Source organism: Athene cunicularia (genome assembly GCF_003259725.1).
Source record: "Athene cunicularia isolate RWA chromosome 7 unlocalized genomic scaffold, athCun1 chr7_part1, whole genome shotgun sequence".
In the NCBI taxonomy this organism is placed as follows: Eukaryota; Metazoa; Chordata; class Aves; order Strigiformes; family Strigidae; genus Athene; species Athene cunicularia.
The window spans coordinates 25,624,289-25,643,485 of NW_020799107.1; the positions used below are offsets into that span (position 1 = coordinate 25,624,289).

Consider the following 19,197-nt stretch of genomic DNA (forward strand, 5'->3'; position numbering starts at 1 on the left):
TAAGAAAAAGAATCGGCAATGATGACTCCAAACACTACTCCCTTTCCTCTGCCTTTGCTCTGTCATCTCTCAGACAGGAACGGCAGGGGCCCTAGTGCCTGGGGGAGGAGCGCTGACTACTGGTCCCCCAGGGCAGCTGTCCTAGGGGTCAGCCACATTGGGTCAGTGGTGAGAGCAGCAGTAAAATTCCCATAATACTTAAAAAGCCATTCATTTGGACAGACTGTTGTGTTGACTTGACTGTGTGCAGAGAAATGGAAGGGACTACTCGGAGAGTGGCTTTAAATGAGGTTCATTCTTAGTCTAATCACGGCATGCATTTTTTTTGGTGTCGTCTTACATTTTAACTGATATGCTTTTCAAATAGAGAATTCTGCCTATTAATCTACGGCTCTCCTCTAATCTTTAGTTTAAAAATATCCTCCTGAGTTTAAAAAGAACAAAACCAATAGAGTTCTAAGCAAAGTAATGCACTTCAATCATAATTACAGTAAGGAACATACAGAATTTATTAGAATGATGACTTACATTTATTTTTTAAACTACACTATAAAATTCTATTGCAAGATTACCACTCTCTACTGTGTTTTGGATGATGGTCCAAAAAACTAGCAGAAAGATGATAATTTCCTACTAAATGTTACAAGACTTTTCCAAAAAGACATTTCCTTTCTTAAAACCTCCTCCTGCTTTACATCACTCACTAGAGCTAAAACACAGAATATGCAACTGTGCTTAGTAAAGCCATATGATACTCCATTAACATTCTCTTCCTGCCCAGCTTTGCTTGTATTGCAGTGAATGTTTCATTTCGCTGCTACATTTGCATGTCACTACAGTAGGAAGTCCTTTCTAATACATAAGTGCTCGTACACTTCACTCTCACCTTTGAAAGACTCATCTGATTTTTCAGGCAACTTTTAGCCATATCTTAGGGAAAAGCCAAATTATTTTGTTTGCAGCATGTGAGTTCCCAGGGGGGAAGCTTTCTGGTTCATCACTTTGAAAATATAGATTTTCTGAGATGCATCAACAGAATTTCTATTGATTGGCTTCTTTGCCAAATATTGTAGAACACTAGGTAATAAATAATATTAGCTATGGTAGAATGTAGATTGCAACAGCAAATACAATGGTGGTGGTAAAAGGAGGAGACGTGGATACAGTGCATAACAGTAGAGTGCAAGCTATAGCAAGGAGTCCTGGAACTGAAGCAGATACATTACACCCTCTGAGGGAGAAGGAGTGACACAGAAAGCTAACTGTTACATTGCGGGTGCTGAAATCTTAATTCCACTGATTGCCCACAGTCACAAACCGAGAGGCCACATTTCCATGCCATGGGTGGCATGCCTTTTTTGCCATGATCTCCACAGGGAGAAGAGATTTTGGCAGCCTGCAGATCTTCTAGATTTCAGGAAAACAGGGATGTGATGCTAGCAGGAATTGACATGGTCATTAGTGTGAAAATAGCATTTTAAAACGTCGAAGGAACCTGCCATTTTCTTCAGTCTGCATTTTTATCATAGGGGCTCCTAGAGCAGCAGGAAAGTGACACTAATGACTGGGTCTTTCCAAATTACATGCAGAAAGGAGACACAACTTCTGTGAGAAGTGAGGACTTGAAGGAAAGGAAGTGTGTGCAGGACAAGTATAAACTCTAATCTCATCCTATAACATCAAAGGGTCTAAGAGACCCTGTTCACTGATATCTTTATAGGTTATTTAAAAACACCTGCCTCCAAACAGCTGGAGGCTTACAGTGGTGGAATGAAGAATATCCCTTCCTTTCTCCTGAACCATTTACCCTGTGGGTAGAGAGAGACAAACAATGTGTTCCCTGGTAATTAATGATCCTCAGTGGCCAAACCAAACCCCCAAATAAATAAGAATCTTGGAACTGACAAGTGGACATACGATACATTCCTCCAGTCTGACTCAGACAGCAAGACTCCAGTGGAATTAGGGCTATCAGTGGGATATGAGCTGTATAGATTAATGGTTTGGTTGTTACTGACAGGGAGGAAAGAAGCCAGGTTAAGATAAAAATAAGATATATAGTTAGTGGTACCCTACCTCCACAGTTCGTGCTCTCATCAATGCTGGAGGCTGGCAGGATCACTAAACAAAGAGAAGAAGATGGAGAAAGTTGTCATTTTGCCATCACTTTACTCCTTTAAGTAATTAAACTCCCTGTGCTCCAGACATGAGAAGGTGCTCACGTGTTCTGCAGCAAGCTGAGAGTCTCTCTAAATTGAATGATAAAGCTCAGAGTGTGAAACACATGCAACAAAACCTCTCCAAAGACCTGACAATTGCAGTACTGTTACCTGATCACTGCTTAGCTTCTTCAATTTAGTGGAAAAAAAGATAGCTGAGAAAACCATGGAAAATAAGAATACCATTGCCTAGAGTTCTCAGATTTTTAAGTTGGAGCATTGTGATTCAAATAACGTGGAAAGAGGTTAATCAGTCTAGACCCATATCAAATATTTTCCTGAAAGATACAATTTCCACAAAAGACAGGATGGAAGACATTGATGACCATCTGTCCATCAACAGCATCGCTCTCTTAGACCTTTGATTAATTTCCCCACTTCACAATTTTCTCCATCTGCCTCACCTTGTTCCTTCGCTCTTTTAGAATGTTTCTTTTGATACCTGAACTCAAGGACCTCCTGTTGCCCATATCCATACTAAGAACAGAGAAATTTTTTATAACCCAGCCTGAGATGAACTATGCAAGGTGAAAAGCTTCAATTCAGGTGAAGCTATACTAGTTATTTATTATAGATCCAGGTAATTCTGTTTTAAAGAAATGTTAAGCTGCCTTAAAGAAATGCCAGTTACCCTGTGCCTGCCACAAGGGAGTTTATAACATGTTTGTTTACTTGTTTTTCTAGAAGCATATGAACCCAATTTAAGGTAGAGAAAATCTCTGCCTAGCTTGACAGTCTGGGTTTGAGCAGCTCTCCTGAACTGGCCCACCCCTCTCCCTCCTTGACACTGTACATACCAGGAATTTCATTATACAGGCAATCTTGGTACTGTGTGCTGTTTCCAATGCACTGAGAAGAGTCTGGGCTGTGTACCTCACAGTAACGGCTGCGGTATTGGATGCCCTCTTCGTTACACAGGCTCCACTCTGACCACTCTGACCAGCCACCTGAAATCCAAGATCAGGAAAACACACAGACAATGTCACCAAGAAGGAAAAGTATTCCTTACAGGTACCATACTTCTCTCATGCTGAAGGGTATCTAGATCCTGGCTTGGGCCTCTCACAAATCTAATCCAGGGGCCCTTAGTGGATTTAGTTTTCTCAATACAAATAACAGTGCAAGCATCATACACTATTATCAGGTTGTAGTCTTCTTAATATGGACTGAAACAAGCCTTAGCGGAGCACTGCGCAGCATGGAGTTGTCTTAAAAGCTCCTGTATCAGCTCTCTGGTTAAAGAGATACAAGGAGCTGGATGGGGCAATGTTGCACCAGGACCTCCAAGTTTTGCAGTGGCCTCCCAGGGATACCTCAAGCAGCCAGCACAAGTTACAGCAGTTAGAGAGTTTTGCTGACATCCCTAAGGGCAGGTGTCAGCCTGCGCTGGATCAGAAATACACAAAGGTAGTTCAAAACCCGCACTGATCCAAACCCGGTCCTCTGAGTTATAGCATATTCTCATCTGCCTGTGTAAAAAAAAATAGGAAGGATTGTCCCCTCAGCAACCATACAGATTGATGCTTCATGACTCCTTTGGTTCATCTTGTAAGCTTCCACACTGAAGAATGAAGCTTCTGCTTTTTCAATTACTTTAAATGGATCACCCCTTAACAAGATTTGCCTGTCTGGCACCAGAATGCCAGAGCACGGGCTAATGAACAGGTAAAGAGAAAGGTGATGCACTGTAGTTGAACACTGGGATGTCTCCTTTTCCCCTGGCTCAACAGACATTTACTGAATGGACAGAAAAACAGATTCTAACTGGTGGTTTTTCTGATTTATTTTTTAAACATTTTGCAGATGTGCCTTGCTCCCAGCACCACCCATGACAACTGGAGCAGGGACAAGAAATGGCTACCTTCACATGGGTGTGTGTTGCAAAGGGCCTCCTCGGTGTGCAGACCAATGCAGATATCCTCTCCACTAGACGGAGCTGGATTGGTGCAAGTCCGCGTGCGCTGGTAGTGTCCTCCTCCACAGGTTGCTGAGCAGTGAGACCAAGGAGTCCAGCAAGACCATGAGCCTTTCACTGAAGGACATTGAAAAGCAAGGAGAGAGGCAGATGCCGTTGGTTACTCCCCTCACTGTGATAAAGCTCGAAAGCCCCAGTATCTACCCTTCCAGATCCACCCTGCCTAGCCTAGCTAGCAGTTTCTTGCACCCCAGGACATTTGGGCCTGACAAAAAGAACTTCATATTAAGGGAAGGTATGAATGTGCTGCATCTGTGGATGCAGAATGAAATCCATGCACAAAATGACTCTCCATCATAAAGTGCCAAAATAGAAACTATTCTTTAGGGTAGTCACTGAAATTTCTATTCTATTCTATTCTATTCTATTCTATTCTATTCTATTCTATTCTATTCTATTCTATTCTATTCTATTCTATTCTATTCTATTCATTCTATTCTATTCTATTCTATTCTATTCTATTCTATTCTATTCTAATTCTATTCCATTCTATTCCATTCCATTCTATTCCATTCCATTCTATTCCATTCCATTCTATTCCATTCCATTCTATTCCATTCTATTCCATTCCATTCCTTTTTATAAAACAGCGTTGTTGTTATTATTATAATATTGTCTCCTGATACTTCACCTACAGCAACAGCAGATTCACTTGAGAAAAAAAAGTGCTGTACAACCTAAGCGGAGCTTATATGGCACCTTTCTGTGGGGGCCCTGAGTTCTCTACTTCCAATCTTTAGGAAACTGAAACTCGGAGGCTTTATTTATTGTCCCTGCTCATTGAAGGGGGGATTAGAGTAGATGACCTTTAAAGGTCCCTTCCAACCCAAACGATTCTATGATACTATGATCTGAGCACAGCCCTGTAACAGGTTAATAATAAAACTAGGAAGGGACCTAAGATCCCTGATTTCCACCCCCACCCCCACCATCCCCATCAGGCTGCTAGATTGCCTGATTTGCAGGTCCACATGCCATTAATTCTGAAGGTAATAACCTGATGACTTAGTGCAAGATAAACCCAGGATTTGTGTATACACATTGAGTGAGGCAGGGAAGGAGGGAGACACAGAGAAATAGTAATCATGCACTCAGAACAGATTGTAAAACATCATAGTGTCCAAGGGGAGAAAACAGCACAGAAGGGCACAGACATTAGTGAAAAGCCACTGAGAGCTTCCAAAATAGTACTAATAGCTGCCTTTATAGTCCTAGAGTTATTTTATTTTTATAGGCCATAGAGTGCAATATTTGACACTCCTGCTACACTCTTGCTGCACATTCTGATCATATCTGCATTGGAATTTTATCTTTGTACTGAATTTTAGAATCGTAATAATACTATTATAATATAACATTTTCAAGTGTAGGCCACAAACTATATTGCCAGAGGTAGATAATTGCTAGAACTGCAAAGAGGCAAGGTAATTTGTGTAAGATCAGTTAAATTTAGTTTGGATAGTTATTACAGAGCAAGGAGAATGATAAGTGAGAGACAATACAGTAGTCAATGGTCTATTATTACTATTCTGGACCAGGAGTGCAACATAAACATGAGGACAAACTCGAAAACCAGGAAACCAGGCAAGAATACTCCCTGCTGGCTGTGCAGGAAATGGTAACTGATGTCAAGAGTAGATGCCCATCGCAAGAACAATACGTAAGCAGGAGAGGGGGAAGAAACAAGTGTTCACAAGAAGAACCGCCACATCAAGCATCTCTACACAGTATTAAGGCACATTTATTAAGCCTGTCTCCTCATCAAGGTGCAGATGCACCATGATGCCCTCCACTGGATGGAGCATCAAACCTTCTCGAAGCAAAAAATTGATAGACAAGCCACGATACTACTTCCTCTAAAGAATGTGGCTGTTACCCTCCGAGCCAAGGTGAACCATAAGTCATAGCACTAAAGATCACATACATGGGTCATTACAATAGTTTTTTTAAAAAATAAGGAAAAATCCCCAAATTAAAAAAAAAAAAAAAGCCACTTGGAAATACTGATATTTTTTGTGGCTCTACCGTTAAGATGGGGAAGAACATCTTTGAATTTTATGCAGGAAGATGATCATGGTTACCTGGGCAGGGATGTGGATTGCAGTCTTGGTACTCCATCGCTGACCCCACGCAGGGCAAGCCACCATTTTTAGGTTCAGGGTTTGTGCATGTTCTCTTCCTGATCCTAAAGCCCAACTCACAGTCCCTGGAACAGGAAGACCAGGCCCCCCAAAAGGACCAGCCCCCATTGATAATCCGTGCAGAGGTCTTACCAGTCTTGAGGAGGTCATCAACAAGAGCTTCAAGGAAAACAAACAAGACACCATGAGATCACAAATTAATCAGTTGTTTGGCTTTTAAAGGGCTTCAGCTCATGAGTAAAATCAGGATTTATGTGCCCTGGAGAAGAGTTTCTGTTGAAAGCCATTAACAAGAGTTCTGTTCCACAGGGTTACAGCTAAGCTAGAAATCTGTATACATAAACTGAGTCCACCAATAACCTTGATAAATGACCTTTCTGGGCAGCAAATTGTGGCAGTCAAGGCTGTGCCTTTGGGACACTGCCCTGCATCACAGCAGTACTGAAGGGAATAACCTCAGAGGCAAAGCACAAGGGGAGCTCCAGAGAGAAAGAAGAGTAAGGACGCATTGTCCTGTAGAATGGCTCTTCTCCTCTACACCCTCATTACTTGGAGTTCTTTCTGGGCCAGGCTGGCAGTAGCAAGAACAAATCTATACACTGCCATAAGCACAGAACTCACAACTGTATTGATCTCTAAGTCACAGGGCTCTCTCCATCCCTGCCATTCTGCAATGACACTAGTCATACATGTCGAGACTTATGCAGACACGTTCTTGTTCCAAGAGGATCGTCCTTCCACCACCAAATCTAGGCTTGCCCTATGGTCCCCCAGAGCTGGCAAGACGTACAGTCAGTATCACACACTGCTGAGCCATCGTTGGGGCAGAATCGACTCTCGGTTTTCTTCCTCCCAAACTGCAGCTCGTGGGGATCAGACAGCTGGGCACGACATGTGTAGCGGAAGCGCTGCTCCTGGCGGGCACCATTCTGGGTGATGTTGACAGGCATCCAAGGGGTCCAGGGTGTGTTCCTGCGCACCTCTGGGCAGCTCTCTGGGTTGCAGGTCTTATATTCCTGCCAAGAAGGAAAACCACTCTCTCCTTACTTATTAAACAGCAGCAGCCTAACTGACCGAGATTTATTTACACCCCAGAAAATAAGACGGTACCCTCTGGATCTACAACAACCTCCATCCACCGTATCTGACCTCCAGCCAGTGCTGGACACAGTGCAAAATGTGGTGACCGTGGAGGCAATGGTGATGCATAGCTTCAGGTGGACCTCAAGAGTGAACTATGCTTATTATTTTTATGTCTCCCTCGGGTTTGTGTTTCTTTGCTGACTCAAAGTCATGTGTAGCTTTGAAAGTTTGGTACATTATGGGCAGGAGAATTATTCAGGCAACAGATAATAATAAGAGCAAGTAAGTTTTCTGCTGTGACCCTGAAATCAGCAGCCTAGAGGAGATCTATGAGGACAAAATGTCAGTAAGGCTTATTCCTTGAAAAGTTTATTGTTTTATTTTTAAAATGGGTTTAGATTATCTCTTTTTACATCTACTTTTGTTTGGTTGACTTTTTAAACTCTCTGGTAAGGGTAACGAACCATTTGCCATCCTCAGTGTAGAGCATCCACTGAGTACAAACATTCTGGCTGGATGGGGTGATTTGGGGTCTTTACAATTCTCGCTGCTAGTGGGAGGAATTCCAGTGACAAATATTGCGCTCTTGTTTAAAAATAAATAAATAAACCAGTCTTTTCTGGCACAGGGAAAGAAAAGTAATGCTTTAGGACTTTATGATTCTAGAGTAAATGCCAAACAGCTTGTGAACACATGGGAGGTTCCAGATCAAATCTGCTTACACTGAAAGAAAAGTCTCCACAAAATTAATTAAAACAGCTGCATGAAACAGCTGCCAGAATAGGAAAGGAAAAATAGAGAAAATGAGTAGCCATTGCATTACTGATGGGTTAACTAGGTGTTTGACATGTTGTTTACTCAAGTATGACAATGATACTAATTTCTGACGTGTGTAGGACCTCCTTGACTCAACAGGATCATCCTTGGGGGTAGGACAGAAGAAAAAAAAATGTATAGTGCTTTCAGGTAAAGGACTTGATATCTAAGCCTACAGAGGGCTAAGGACGTCCTCTGTACACCAGTCTGTCCCTACCTGTATATGTACACTGACACACACACACTCACATCCACTTGACTGACTTTGGGAATTTGCTACCTCTCTGCTTCCTCTCTAGCAAAAGCTGAGGATAGCATTTTCTTCTAGCTTGAGAAATAAAATCAGGATGGATAGAGGAGTTAAATATCATGTTTCTAGATGCTAGATGTCAATAGATGACCCTTATGCAATGTCAATAAACAATACATACCACAGCACAGCCTGGACATGTATTTCCATTTTCACAGGACCTCTGCCTTGAATGAATCCCTCCGCCACAATTCACACTACATTTATTCCAAGGACCCCATGAAGACCAAAAAATTGGTAATGGACATGGACTGTTCTCATTACAGAATCTGAAAGAAGAAATACATTGCTCAAAAAATATCCATGTCAGCACACTCAAGGGACAAAATGGTGGTGGACACAAGACTACACACTGCATTTGGGTGCAATTCATGCATGCACAGAAAGCCAGCAGAAGTCTGACACAACAGTCAGATCAGCAACATTCCTGTTCACAGCAGAGAATTGAACCCTTTGCACAGAACAGGGAGCGGTTAATCAGGCTGAGCACAGCGAGACAGTTGGAGTAAATGGTCAAGACTGGGTTCCTGAAAGTGCTCTAATCTCAAAACTTCTATGCACTGAATTCACAAAAGACCTCATAAACTGAAGCCCATGTGTCACAAAGGGAGAGAGTGGATGGTTACATATTTTCAATGGGATGACTAGTGGGAGGTCAACTCAACAGTGATCTGTCACTAATGGCAGGTGCTAAACACTTGACAATCTTTTCTTCACACGGGCCCTTACTGCTGCTTGGACCTTAAGAAACTAGCATTCACAACTGGAGCTGAACTAGGTGCTATATGCAACTAAAGGCAAGCCCTAAATTGATGTTATTTCATGTTCCCTTTTCAAAAGGTAACTTTAATTTTGTTCAGCTTTTTAATCAATATTGTTGTCAAATTGAATCACACAGGACTGAAATTGACTCAGATGTAGTCTTTAAAACCCAAAAAGGACCATTGTGAATGGCCACAAATCAAAACAAACATTAAAATGTCTTGAATTGAGGAAGTTAAATGAATTGCCCTTTGTATTCTGAGAAATGCAGAGAGATCTGTCTTAAGTGGACAAGTCTCAAGGGACAAGCAACAGCCTACTGCCAAGCAGAGGTGGCCTTTAATGAAATGTCAGATCTGGAAACCAAATTGTGATGCCTTGAAGCATTTGTTTAATAAGAGGCTGGGCTTGAAGAAGCATAACAGTGCAGATGGCTCTGTAGGTTCAAAAAGTATTGTCTTTTAGTGATTTTGCATGAAATTTGCTTAGTTTACAGGGAGAAAAAAGATCTTTTCCTGATGCCAAGCCCTACAAAAACTTAACCCAAAATCTGTGAGTTAAGTTATATATTTCTTGAACATATTTTGGTGCATCATCACAATAATAGAGACTTAGGAATAGTGCAGCTGGTAATGAAAGCTGCACATACTCAACTGCCTCCTCAGGGATGGATCAGAACAGTGTAACTGTATCTATAAACTCTATACTGCTAAGAGTAGGCACAACTTCTCCTTTTGCTGAGGAGGCCACAACTGTTTGGAGGACAGGAATACTTGTGAAGGTCTGAAAGGTCCTGCCGGAGAATGGATGCAGCTCCAAAGTCTCTGATGTCCACAGGCTCACTGGAAGAGAGTAGCCATTCATGTGGGCAACCTCATCCCTCACAGGCTCTGGAATTCCTTCCACTTTGTGCATTCAGTCAAACAGCCTTAATCTGCATTCACATAAGAGACACCACTACCAGCTGCCAACATAATAACCACGGAAGTGAACACACGGTGTTGTGGACATCTCTTACCTTTCTTCCCTGCTCTGTCCAACGCAGACCCTGCCCCCATACCGTGGAGCGGGGTTGCTGCAGGATCGCTGGCGGACCTGAAAGCCTATCCCACAGGAGGTGCTACATGGGGCCCAGGAAGACCAGGGTGTCCAAGCGCCATTTCTAACAAAGAGGGTGAGAGAGAACTGAGTATGAGGGTGACCTAATGGTCTGCTCACATCATGCTGTGCTTAATAACATCAAGCACTGACAGGGGAATCATTGAACTTATCAGAGAAGACATTATTAATTTCAACCAGACTTTGTATCAGCAGAGATTTAGAAAAGGGAGTTTCAAAAGTGCTTAGCTTTGACCTAACTTTCCTCCCATTGAAGTCTCTAAGAATCAGAAAGGAAGAGAATGAAGTCAGTGCTGAATGATTTTGAAAACGCTTCCTAGCGTTTTTCTGGACAAAAGCGTGTTTATTCCCCCATCATCACCCCCTTGTCTCATAACCTTGCTTTTCTGAGCCAGTGGCTGATCCCAAAGTCATATCTCATGGATTCTTCTGCACAAAGAGTTTTGGGGCTTCTGGTTGCACCAAAGGATGTAAGAAACCTACCCTCTGCTAATTCTGTAGGTACTGATGCTTTAAATCTCTTACCGCAATAGTACTGCCAGTTCCCATGGTTTTATCGTAAACATCATAATATTTGGCGTTTTCCTAAAGCCTTCAGCACTGAATCCTATTAAGTGGAAATCTCAAATTTCATTAAAAATAAAAATAATTGCTTTTAGCTTTCATGGCCACCTGCAGACGTCACTGTACTGTGACCTTAAATCTGTAGAAATCAGAAACAATTAAGAGCTCAGACACACAATCAAATTTCATGGTTTAATGAGCGATCACATCTCTGCTGAGAAGTGGTAACCTAGTGTGAAGCAAATGTGATGTAAAACCCCTTAGTTCACACCTCAGCAACAGACGTGCCTCGCTCCTGCGATGGGCTGAGCACGTGCAGGCGGTGGCTCCTGTGACGCTGCTGCCATGCAGTGACTCAACCACGTGTTTACACAGAAGCCAACATTTTCATCTTTAAAATCTTACATTTATTAAACCTCATCTTCCTCTGATTTGGCAACACGACTGAACCTTGGAGCAGGAGAGGAGGAACTGTATCTCAGCTCTTCTGTGCTGCAGGTTTAATTTCATATGGAGCCAGTGGCAATGCTCTGTCTTACAGAACTGCCTAATCTTGACACTTCACTGCCTTAAGCCAAAAAATCTCATTTGTTTTGTTTTGGTTTTTTTTTTTAATAAAGAAAAATCTTTCTACAAAGCATAGTCAAAAAACAACTCAGGTGCACTCTGGTTTTTGAAAACTAAGCTTGAAAACAGATGTTAATTTTCAAAGCATTTACTGAACTAATAACACTGCTGGCAAGAAATACTTTCTGGCATAGCACCAATCAGGGCAGAGGATGAAAGTTAAAACCCACATTGCCCTTCACACTTTTTGTATTTGTTATCAACTCTTGCCTGTTCTTGGCAGGTTTATTTCAGAACCCTGTTAGATCTTTCTCCCCTCCTCGTCGTGTTCTCTCATCCCTCTCCCTCTTTCCTTTCCCCTCTCCTGCCCTAAACAAGGTCAAAGAAAAAGAAACTCACTTATATAAAAATTCTACTATTCCATCTTATTCTGCTATGTTTTAACCCACCTATTACCTCCTCACTCCTTAATGGAAAAAAAAGATTATATACAAAATTACAAAAAGAAAAAAATCCAATGGAAGGTTGTTGCTATTGCAGAAAAAAAGGGAAAGTAATTTCTACTAAAAATTCCACCACCCCCCCCCAAATTCTCAGCATCTATTTGTGTTTCAGGATTTTTAACAAAGACACCTTCTATTTTCAGATCTCCAGCTTTCTATTAGAAGTCATCTTCAAGCATCCTGCTCCCTCTTTGCAAAAAGAAATCTCAATGCCATATGAAGTCAATTAAAGGAAATTTGAGGGCTGAGGCGGATGTAGGATGACCAGATGTCCCTATTTTTCAAACCATGCTGTTTTCCTATGTCTTAAGATTGAATAATTTATTTTTCATCTCCTCCTTAGAAGCTGTTCCTGCCTCTTTTGCCATCAGAGCAGTGCTGAGAAATCCATCCTATTGGCATACTTTCCATTTGCCACTGACATAAAAAGCCTGCCTGGGGAAGGCTCTGCTCAGCCCACGGTGGCAGCGCACAGGGGCAGGAATGACTGCATGCCTTTTTGGGCAGCACAGCCCACAGCTGGAAGGAGTGATGCCAATTAAAACATGAGTATTGCTGAATTTTTGGTGCCAAGACAAGCATTGATCTCCAGGGATGAGTCAAGAGACAGCTGTCCTTAATGGATGAATGTTTCTGGAGAAGATAAAGTAGATAAAAAACTGTATTGACCCAATATTTGCTAAAATATTGGCTGGCCCCACCCTGGTTAAGTAGTGCTTACACTATGGCATCGTCTTTCCTTGAGACATGACATGATGTAGTCTGAGGGTGGTGGGGTAACACAGACACAAACACGGTGGCTATGTTTGGGCACCCGACTGGAGGACATTTAGCTTCCATACTGTTCAAGCACAAGCTTCAGGCTTCCCGAGAAAGGCAGCACTTTGCTGAGCTACATGCGTTGTTTAAGTGCTGTCCCCGGCAGACATGCCTCCTAAGTGCTGCTCACTGCCAATGATCTGTTGCTTTTTCACCTAGCCAGCCTGCTGCAGACAGTTCACAGACTCACAGAACAAGGCAAACAAGCCTTGCTTGGAGCTAGGCTAGGCCCTGTCTTTACAAGCATTGGTCTGAAGGAGCTCTGCTCGCTTTTGGCAATGCAACCTTGGAATCCAAACACTGAAACATTATAAGCTTGTTGGATTTTTTTTAGCTTATTGCTATTCAGTTGGCTAACAACTACCTGAGCCTTACCTCTTTCTGAAGAGTCACTACTCACTGCATAGTTGAGGCAAACCAAGGCACAGTGTAGGTTAATGTGTACAGCAATTTGGGGTGCTCATCTTCCAAAAGCCCTGGATGAGGGCCCTTCTCTCAGAGCCCTTGGGCTCCTTCATTTTTCACTGGCTTCAAGCTGGACCTCACATACCTCAGTTTGGCTGGGATACAAGAACATACTTAGGAAGTATTTCTTTAAAGAATGAGTTGTTGGGCGTTGGAATGGACTGTCCAGGGAGGTGGTGGAGTCCCCATCCCTGGAGATATTTAGGAGTCGGGTCAACATAGCACTGAGGGATATGCTGTAGTTGGGAACTGTCAGTGTTAGGTTAATGGTTGGACTGGATTATCTTCAAGGTCTTTTCCAGCCTAGACAATTCTGTGATTCTGTGAACATGGTCACAGAAACACAAGGAAGGAGCTAAGCTGTGGACAGGGCAGGACACAACTCTTGTTCACTCCCTAAAAAGCAGAAAGATAATAAGGTACCTTGAGCAATTTGCAACCTCTATCCTGGCCCCTTCACAGCTGCGACCTCCACAGCGAGGACGAGGGCTGTCACATGAACGTGACCTACACATACAGGAGCCTGTGCTGTCCCCATCTGAATGCTCACACAGTTGCCATGGGGACCAAGGCCCCAATCTTCCATTTGTTGTCAGGTTTTTCACCTAATTTTAAAAGAAAAAAGGTCATTAATAGCAAGTTTACATTTCTGGAGACAGCCCACAATAGAAATGCCAAATAAAGCTGTTGGGGGGATTAGGATGCAGCTTAGATGGGAGCTGTCTGTGCTTGCAAGCAGGATTCAAAACAGAGGGTTGTTTTCAGACAATGCCGCATCAATATTTACCCTCCAAATTCCACCCCGCATACCTAACGTGTGCGCACAGGCACCCAAGTCGACCCAGCCAGCACCACACCAGGCGCAAGCATCCATCTGCCACACCACAAAACCACCGCACGCCCTCATCCCACACTGCACAGCTTCAGCCTTTCAAGCAACACAATGGCCGGTGCTGATTGTCCCCACTCCATTATGCTCCTGCCTCTGCAGTGCTTGGGACTGTTCCTGCAGAATATTTTCCAAGTTAGCATTCGTATAACCATAGTGACCAGCTGAGACCGAGGCCTTGCTGAGTTTGGCCCTGTCCAAACATGCAGTAAGAACTGGCTCTCTTTCTAAACAGAGCTGTAGCTGGGTGAAGGATAGAAAGTGAAGGAGATGGTGGTGACTGGAATTAATGCTGAGGATCATGCACTGGGCTAAAGAACAAGAATTCATCTCAAGGCAATTTAGAGACTGGACCACGCTGCTATCTGTTTCCACTGCCCTTTTCTTCACACCTGTACAGCCCCGAAGAGGCTGGGACTTGAGTTTCCTGTGCACTGTAATGAAGAATTAAAAAGACAGTAGTCCTGGCAGACCAAAAGCATGAGAAACAGAACTATTTCAGCCTAGAACTGGTGAAGACCTGCCAGGAGATAGGGTGTCAGAGCTTATTCCCCTGTTCCTTGTTTTAACCAGTGCTGCTAAGTGAGCCCTAAGCTGAAGGCTGGGGGAGCAAGGTGCTAGGGCTCTCACTGCCAAGGCTGACTTGAGAAGATGAGTACTGCCTGTTCCTCCCGGGATCGCTCCCAGGCCACCACTGCCTTCTTGTGCCCACTCCACTGCTACTGCAAAATCCAGCAATGCTAGGACCATGTCTGGAAAGCTGCCCCGGCTTCCCCTCTGCTCCTGAATTCAGAAACACAAGGCAGAAAGACATCCATGCTGGCCCTGCCTAAGTACAGCTATTTCACTTCTAAGCGCAGCACCCTGAGGCACTCTCCCTGTGACTCCCTCCATCCTCCCCACCCCATGTCCCAAAGCACAAGGCCTTGCAGGCAGGATGGCATGGATGGCAGCTGCCTGCAAGTGGATCATCCCCACTGGTGTCACCCATTGGGTGGTGGGTTGCTCAGCAGCTTTGGCAAAGGCAACACTGGACTTGGCCTTGGTGTCACACGCAATGAAGGGTGAAGAAAATAAGAGGCTGGGGCCCTGGCAAACAGCCCTGGCCCCAAATCTGAGCCAGCTACCGCTGACAAACCCCACTGTGCCATGCTTCACGGAGCTTCACACTCAGCAGTATCAGTCCCCTGGGCCACCTCAGGGGGGAAACAATTTCTCCTGCTTTACAGACAAGGAAACTGAGGCATGGAGAGGCTGGAAGCCACACAGGGAGACAACCACAGCCATGAGAGTAGTGCTTCTAAACACTTATCCTCTGAAACATGCTGCTCTGTGCTTATTCTCCAAGTCTGGCACTAAGTTAAACACTCACACTGCACTTCCGGTGGGCTGTCATCTTCCCCTCTCACCCATCTACAGCAACATCAAAAATATGCAGCAGTGGCATGGAAGTAATTTAGATCTGTTACTGTGCTCCTCAGGCTTCAGTCAGGGGGCTTCAAGCATCTGTTGTAAACTTTTGCTTACAATAGATTATCATGTCTTCATAAAAATTTGCTCTGGGCTGCAGGTTACAAGGCAAGATGCCCATAGAAGAGAACACTGAGTTTTGTTGTTGTTGTTAAATTTGTTGTTTTAAACATGCATGCCATCAAAAATCAATATAGTTGGGTTGCTAAAAGAAAGGAGGAAAAAAAAAATAATCAAAATAACTACTTTGAGATATTTAATACCAGATTTTTATCTCCTTTTTCCTCCTGCCTTACAAAAGTCATAATCCAAGTACTGGATCCTTTCTATTCAGTTTTGAGCCAGAAAGCCTTGCCGATTCCAGCAGGGAGTTCTGTTCAGAAATCAATGGTATGATACGGCCCGTGGCTTCAATTAAAAAAAAAAAAAAAAATAATTATTGGCTCATAAGTGATACTGGGAAGCAACCCAAAAATTAAACAAATAAGCAGCCATAACCAAAATGCTAAGATTTATAAACATGTCACGTTGTGAGTATGGGAAGTTTTTATACTTAAGAAATTACATATGGATTATAATTCCATCTTTAAATTCATAAAAATATCTTCAAAAGAGCAAACTTGGGAAGTGGGATAAAAACCCACATGCACTGATCTTTTTCAGGAATATCTTTACAAGGCAAATCCTTTGTAGCCAAGACAGTGCCCATCAGACACAGAAGACGTGATCAAATGCCCTTCTCTCACCTGACAATATTACCAATTTCAGAGTTCTCCTATTTTATAAACTCTCATTCTCCCACCAAAGGCATCGCCTTTTTGTTTCTTACAAAATGGCTCAAGTGCAAGATCTAAAAATTCAGACTAACCATTCCTACCTCTCGCTACCAGGATGTTTTCAATGTTTATTCTGATATTACAGATTAGGCTCTAAGCATTCCTTGTCCTTTCAATTCACCTATGATGATGTCAACTGCTTACAACTTTGCTAAGCTTTAATTGTTTCAGCTGGAAGTTTCCATTTTGCCTGTTTGATAGCAGTTGAAAATTCTTGCAAAGTTTCAGTCAAAATATTTCAACCATTTCTAAAATCAAATGTAGGGAAAAAGAATGTCCATAAGTAGCAACCTTTTCCTTGAAACAACCTAGTGTTCAGAGCAAGGAACTGAATTTTATGTCCATGTAATGCCTTTTCACAATGCCCATGAAAAGCCATTCAAATCTGTTTAGGGTATAAAAACCTTGGGAGCTGGGGAAGAAAATTCTCAGTTTTCAGAGACTCATACATTTTGATCCTGGCACCTGAAGTCTTCTCTGTGCACTGCACATACTTCAGTGTGGGCCAGAGCAGGGTACTAGTCTGCTAGTCCCTCCCAAAAAGGAGTGGGGAGACTGGCACTGATTAGCAAGAAAATGGGGGAGCATGGAGCGGATGCCAGATGACTGAGATAGAGGTTTGCTGAACACAGAGTGGGACTGGGATGAAAATCTGAGAGGCAGAGCATCATTTGGCTTAGGATAAGGAGGACTGTACACTTTATTTGGAATATTCACTTCCTAATTTACCAACCACCATCAACAGTGACCCCATGAGCCTGGCTAACAGAGTTTGCCAGCCAAACCTAAAGTTCCTTTCCTGCTGGTGGCTCATGTTGGCATCAGTAAGATATTCTAAAATACAATGTGGCTTTTTTCAGTTTTCCTAAAACCAAAAAGCACCTAACTTCCTTTTCCCAAGTCTAAGAAGAAACAGCATGTAATCATGTTTTCAGGACTCCCTGATATGACACACACACGTATAGGAAAAAGAAGAGCAGCATGAGGAATTTGTGTCCTATAATTTCTTAATGCTAACACGTTTGACATTGCAACCTTAGCAATAAACCTTTAGGAGGTTCTGGGTGTTACCTGGTAATAACATATATTAACCATTGTTAGGGTACTACGTTAACACTAGATGATTAACCCTCTATCTAAGGTCCCTTAATATTAAAGGTGGAGAGTGGCAATCTGTGGTACGTAGTGCTGTACAAAGCTGTTCAGACTAGCTCTGAACAAGCATGTTTGCACAAGAGCAGCAGTCAAGTTGTGTTAGTGTTGTGGTTGACTCACACAAATGCCTGGCCCCTGTAGGATATAATTCAATAATATGCCAGTTCTGGCTTTAAAAGTTGCTGCATGCCAGTCTCTCAGCTGTGCCAGGACATCTGTTTGTGGGCTAGGCTGCAGAAGAACTCACTGACATTATCTGGGTTAGGAAAAGTTTATTTGGGAGGGGTGCTTTTAATCTACGCCATGTCACACTTGAGTGTGATCTCAGTACAGCTGTACCAGCACAGCTGAGCGCCTGGTGCTCAGCCCAGGAAAGTGGGGTGAGAAAAGCAAGGACTTAAGACAGTAACTCATCCAACTAAGCTCCCAGACAGGCCTTTTTCAGGAGTGAAATTTAGTAGTGGGTCACTGCATTCCCCTGCCTTTCCAGTGGTCATTTACACATGCTGTCCTAGACTGCTGTCTCTGTTGAGCACAACCTTTATCCTGCATTGAACACAAGGAAATACTTGGATACTGCTGATGTGCTTCAGTGAGCCATCCCATCCCATGCCAGTGGTGAATTTGTTCCAGTAAGGGGCAGAGGAGAAAGAAAAAGAAAGCACTTGCATGTGGATTTTAAACAGCTTGGCAGCCCGTTAGTCGAAGAGCACAAGGCTCATGTACGCACCAGAATGACAGCACCTACACAGAAAATAATCTACAATGGAAATGCTAAAACAAATCTAAAACTAGCACCCAAGAACAGCCAAAGCTTCTGCATATTCTGTACTGGATTTTTATGACCTTGAAACAATGAGCTGGAGTAGCCTGTTCCCTGGTGTGCACCACAGCAGACATGTTCAAACTAGGGGATTAACACCTCACACACCTATCAACAGACACAGGCATTAAGCAGGACGAGATAACAGCATGGGCAATCAAGAAGCACTGCATCCCAGTTCCACACAGGAGGGTTATAAACACAGAAGCCTCTGAATCCAGCAGTGAAAAACTTAAGCCTGCCAAGCTGAGGATGGATTGAAGTAATGACTAATATTTCCAGGGAAAATATCTGAGAAGTACGGAAGATAAGGGGAATAAACATCCCAGCACCTCCAGACAGAAACAGCATACTGAAGATATAACCCATACAGTCCACTCTCTCTATCTACTGGACTTAGCAGTATTAACATACTAATTGATGTTAGATAATAATGACGGACACTAATGAGAATTTCTGCCCCCCCCTTTAACAAGACTTATTTTCCTCCTCAGCCACCTTGCAGCTATGGTTCAAGCAGGAGGAATTAAATATGGCCAGACGGCTTCTGGGGATCACAGCCAGGAACTGGATATTGTCGTCAGAGAAGGCTGGGTGGGTGGGAAGGGAGCTGAAGAGCCAACTCAAACTGATTCAGGCAGAGACACTTTTTTTTTTTTTTTTTTTTTTTTTTTTTTTTTT

General features: G+C 43.0%; 1 protein-coding gene across 6 annotated transcripts in view; it reads right to left on the bottom strand.

Moving 5' to 3' along the window:
- SEMA5B (semaphorin 5B) overlaps nt 1-19,197 on the bottom strand; it is a 217,578-nt gene that overhangs the window by 41,225 nt on the left and 157,156 nt on the right. For 5 of the 6 annotated variants that reach the window (XM_026852819.1, XM_026852816.1, XM_026852815.1 and 2 more), the window contains 8 exons: nt 13,767-13,948; nt 10,325-10,468; nt 8,666-8,813; nt 7,126-7,351; nt 6,276-6,494; nt 4,081-4,251; nt 3,017-3,166; nt 2,077-2,121 (listed from right to left, as the gene is read on the bottom strand). In XM_026852819.1, coding sequence (XP_026708620.1) covers nt 2,077-2,121; nt 3,017-3,166; nt 4,081-4,251; nt 6,276-6,494; nt 7,126-7,351; nt 8,666-8,813; nt 10,325-10,468; nt 13,767-13,948 — 1,285 coding nt within the window. Of the gene's footprint in view, nt 1-2,076; nt 2,122-3,016; nt 3,167-4,080; nt 4,252-4,742; nt 5,817-6,275; nt 6,495-7,125; nt 7,352-8,665; nt 8,814-10,324; nt 10,469-13,766; nt 13,949-19,197 lie in introns of those variants that run through there. The other variant, XM_026852820.1, reaches the window with a different exon arrangement.